The sequence below is a fragment of the Mastomys coucha genome, unplaced genomic scaffold, assembly GCF_008632895.1.
Source record: "Mastomys coucha isolate ucsf_1 unplaced genomic scaffold, UCSF_Mcou_1 pScaffold22, whole genome shotgun sequence".
Taxonomy (NCBI): Eukaryota; Metazoa; Chordata; class Mammalia; order Rodentia; family Muridae; genus Mastomys; species Mastomys coucha.
Genome location: NW_022196905.1, coordinates 166,476,208 through 166,479,813, shown reverse-complemented (window position 1 = coordinate 166,479,813; position 3,606 = coordinate 166,476,208). Strand labels below are relative to the sequence as shown.

At 43.9% G+C, this 3,606-nt stretch overlaps 1 protein-coding gene across 5 annotated transcripts in view; it reads left to right on the top strand.

The window, feature by feature from the left end:
* Plekha2 (pleckstrin homology domain containing A2) overlaps positions 1 to 3,022 on the top strand; it is a 63,591-nt gene extending 60,569 nt beyond the window's left edge. For all 5 annotated transcript variants that reach the window (XM_031339337.1, XM_031339339.1, XM_031339336.1 and 2 more), the window contains 2 exons: positions 212 to 289; positions 825 to 3,022. In XM_031339337.1, the coding sequence (XP_031195197.1) occupies positions 212 to 289; positions 825 to 1,187 (441 nt within the window). In that variant the 3' untranslated portion in view covers positions 1,188 to 3,022. The remainder of the gene's footprint in view (positions 1 to 211; positions 290 to 824) is intronic.
* The last annotated feature ends 584 nt before the right edge of the window (positions 3,023 to 3,606 follow it).

Here is a 3,606-nt window from a genome sequence, read left to right as displayed (position 1 = left end):
CGTCTTCAGGGCAGCTTAACTCTGAGCAGTTTTAGTTAGTGGGAGTCAAGAATGAGCTTGCAGTGGCAAAAATGTCCTCAAAAGTCAGCAAGGCTGCATGGCTTCCAAGATCCTTTTGAACTCTGGTGTGATTTGATGAACTTGAGCCCAAGACTTGGAAGCTGAAGACTCATGCCAAAAAATGTGTGTACGTGTTGTGGATGCTTTGCAGGCAGACAGCCCTGAAGACATGCACAGCTGGATCGAGGGGATTGGAGCAGCTGTCCAGGCCCTGAAGTGCCACCCTAGGGTAAGTCACTTCCTTTCTGTGCCGCAGCGTCAGCTTAAAGATAAATTATCTTTGAACAGGACATGTTTTATTTGGTTATGTAGGCAGGCAGCCCGGCCCTGAATGCTGGCTCACTTGTTTTTCTCTCTCTGCTAACTTGGGTACATTTCCCCTCCCCACCCCTCTTTTTTTGGTTTGTGAGTGGACATGAAGTCGGGCTGGAAAGAGATGTGAAGTTTCTGATACCCCTACAAGTCCAGCGTCAGGCAGAACACTGCAAACATGTGGAATAAATTCTGCTTAGTATCTTTTTAAAACTTATGTATTTATTTATTTTTACAACGGGGTCTTGCTATGTGGTCTAGACTACTACCTCAAGCCATCCTCCTGCCTGAGCCTCCTGGGAAACTGCGACTAAAGATGTCCTTGGCTTCCATACACTTACTTGAATCTGTAGCCAGTGAACTGGCTGTCCTTGGTGGGTACTTGAGACTTTGAGACAAACATTGTAAGGAAAATCCTTTACTTTGTCTTTTTCTTCTCTTTCTGCATTTAGGAGCCGTCCTTTTCAAGATCCATTTCTTTGACTCGACCTGGAAGTTCCAGCCTTACAAGCGGGCCTAACTCCATCTTGTCAAGGAGGCGGCCACCAGTGGAAGAAAAAAGAGCTCTCTGTAAGGCCCCCTCCGTGGTCTCCTCCTGGCAACCCTGGACACCTGTCCCCCAGGCTGAGGAAAAGCTGCTGTCAACGGAAAATGCTCCAGAGGACTCTTTATTCATGCCTAACTCTGGGGGGAGCACAGCTACAGGGGTGCTGGCAAGTTCTCGAGTCAGGCACAGGTCGGAGCCACAGCACCCCAAGGAGAAGCCATTTGTATTCAACCTTGATGACGAAAATATACGAACCTCTGATGTGTGATATACAGTGCTCATTGTGTGCAGGAGGGCTGGGGGCTGTGACTCATTTTCTCTGCCATGGTAGAGGACAGAGGCTAATGGCATGCACAGTGGAGAGTCCCATCTAGCTGGCTTTATTTTTACTATCATTGATACCATTTCTTTAATTGGGAAAAGTCACTAGGTTAGAATACAGGCATACTCCATTACCTCTTGAATGCCCCCTTTCCCCAGGTAAAGTGAGGGGTTAGTCTTCATACTTCCTATCTAGAGGAGGCTAGAATTCAGTTTCACCCATAAGCTTTTCCCTCTTGTATTTCTTTTATATTCTTGATTTTGCTTCTATTCTGTGTACAGGATCTCAGGCTAAGAACTGGTTTCATCTACCCCTGTTTATTGGCTAAAGTCTGGAGATCAGGCAGACGGTTAGCATCCAGACTGAAAGGCATTGGGTGAGACTCAGGTTACACGGTTCGATTGGGATCCACCTGAGAGCTGTCGTTAGAATCTGGGGAGTGAAAGGTGCATTTTGGGATATCTACCCGGGCATTTCTTTTGGGACACCTCCCAGGGGAGCAGAAGGACCTCTTATGAGTCATGAGGGCTAATTAAACTGCTGTAGCCACTTGTGGGGAATCATGCAGTCCTCTTGATGCTCCATGACCCCAAATGACATAGACCTGAGTGACAGAGCCACCAGTCTATTTTCCGTGTCAGGCCCAGAGGATGCGATTATCAAGGTTAAATGTTATGATTGCAGAGACTAGAATAGAGGCTTCCTTTGAAACTGAGGTATGTGTGATAGAGTGATTTTATGTGTGTGTGTGTGTGTGTGTGTGTCTGAGAGAGAGAGAGAGAGAAAGAGAGAGAGAGAGAGAGAGAGAGAGAGAGAGAGAGAGAGAGAGAGAGGACACACTCTTAGGACAATCTCTTATCTCAGAGGCTTAGATTAATATAAAGCAGCTACTGAGAAGAGATGGATGGTTGTTTATGGCAGTATGCATCTTTGATCCATGTTTTCCAGACAGGAGAATGGCTCTTTTTTGACACAGTGAATCTTGAATCCCTTTGTCACGGCTCTTTTAGAATGGGTCAACTTTTGTGTAATGCTAAGTGCTTGTATATTGTGCAGCCTGCTGACCCACTTGCTCCTTGTTTTATTTTGTTGCCTGTTAAATGAACCCATGCACACAGCAAGTGGAACCCCAGCATCTGATAAGAGCCTATGCTCTCACTACTGAAGAGACTCAAACATGATTTTTTTTTTTCAATACTCACATTTTTCATGGAATAGAAACTGGGAATAAAGAAATTGAATCAGAGGATGAATTGTTGGCTAGGAATTTCCTAGGTTCTAGAAGAGTTTAGAAGATTAGATTTCCACCCAAAATTTAGGGTGTGGCTTTTTCCACTGGGCAAGATACTCTCTCCAGTGCCTTCGGGGGCATTTCTATCAGCCTTCAGTGAGCCGTGCTACCAGAAAATTATGCTCATTTCCTACAAGGAGAGAGCATACAGCTCATACCTACCTGCGTAACTTTTATCCTCTAGGTAAATTAACCCTGTTTTTAATTAGAAATTTGTGGCTCTAAGAAGAGAGTAGGAGGAATTTTTATTTAAGCTAGTTAGCACTCTGTGTCCATAGTTAATGCAAAAGCAAAAAACAGGCATAAAGCTCTACAGGGTGAGAGGAAGTGTGTTCTTTCAAATGTGACAGTGACTCTGAATCTGTTGCCACCCTGAAGACTCCGTGTGTGGGAGCTGTCTCTACTATAAGTCTGGCCTTGTGATCCCGATGTAAAAACAGACAAAAATCAACGGGCTTCTTTCTCTTTCTGTCCATGATCTTGTGTGTCTCCCACCCCCTAAAAAATCTTTTGTGTGTTTTGGTTTTCGGGGTTCAGGGATTATTTATTTATGAGTGAGTAAGGTTACAACCTACTTCGAAAGTCAGTGCCCTTTGTCTCTGGTTTCAGCTTAAAATCTTCCCCAAGAAAATTCTTTGGCTGCTCAACAGAATTGCTCAATGTGAGATGAGGAACTAAGGAAAATAAACCAGGAACTCCTGGCGGGCCTTGAACATGGCCTGGCTCACGGAAATGATGTCATCTTTTGGCTTTAAGATTGCAAAATCTGTCTGTCCCTCACTTAGAAACTCTTTGCTTGGCTATTACTGCTGCATCAACGAGTCCACGGTCGTTACAGAAAGGCGATAGGTCTCAGTACCTATTTTGAGATCATGTTAGATTAAACACATTGCAGTTTAGATTATGTCAACAAAGTGAAAGTACAGAGTTTTAGTGACCCTAACCAGCTAATACATGAGATTTCCAAGTTAGAACATTGTTAATAATCGGTGCCTGGAAAATATAATTATCTTTGTGAAGCCTCAAAACATTTAAATTTTCAATTCTTTTTTCAGAATTCCTCTTCTGTCAGTA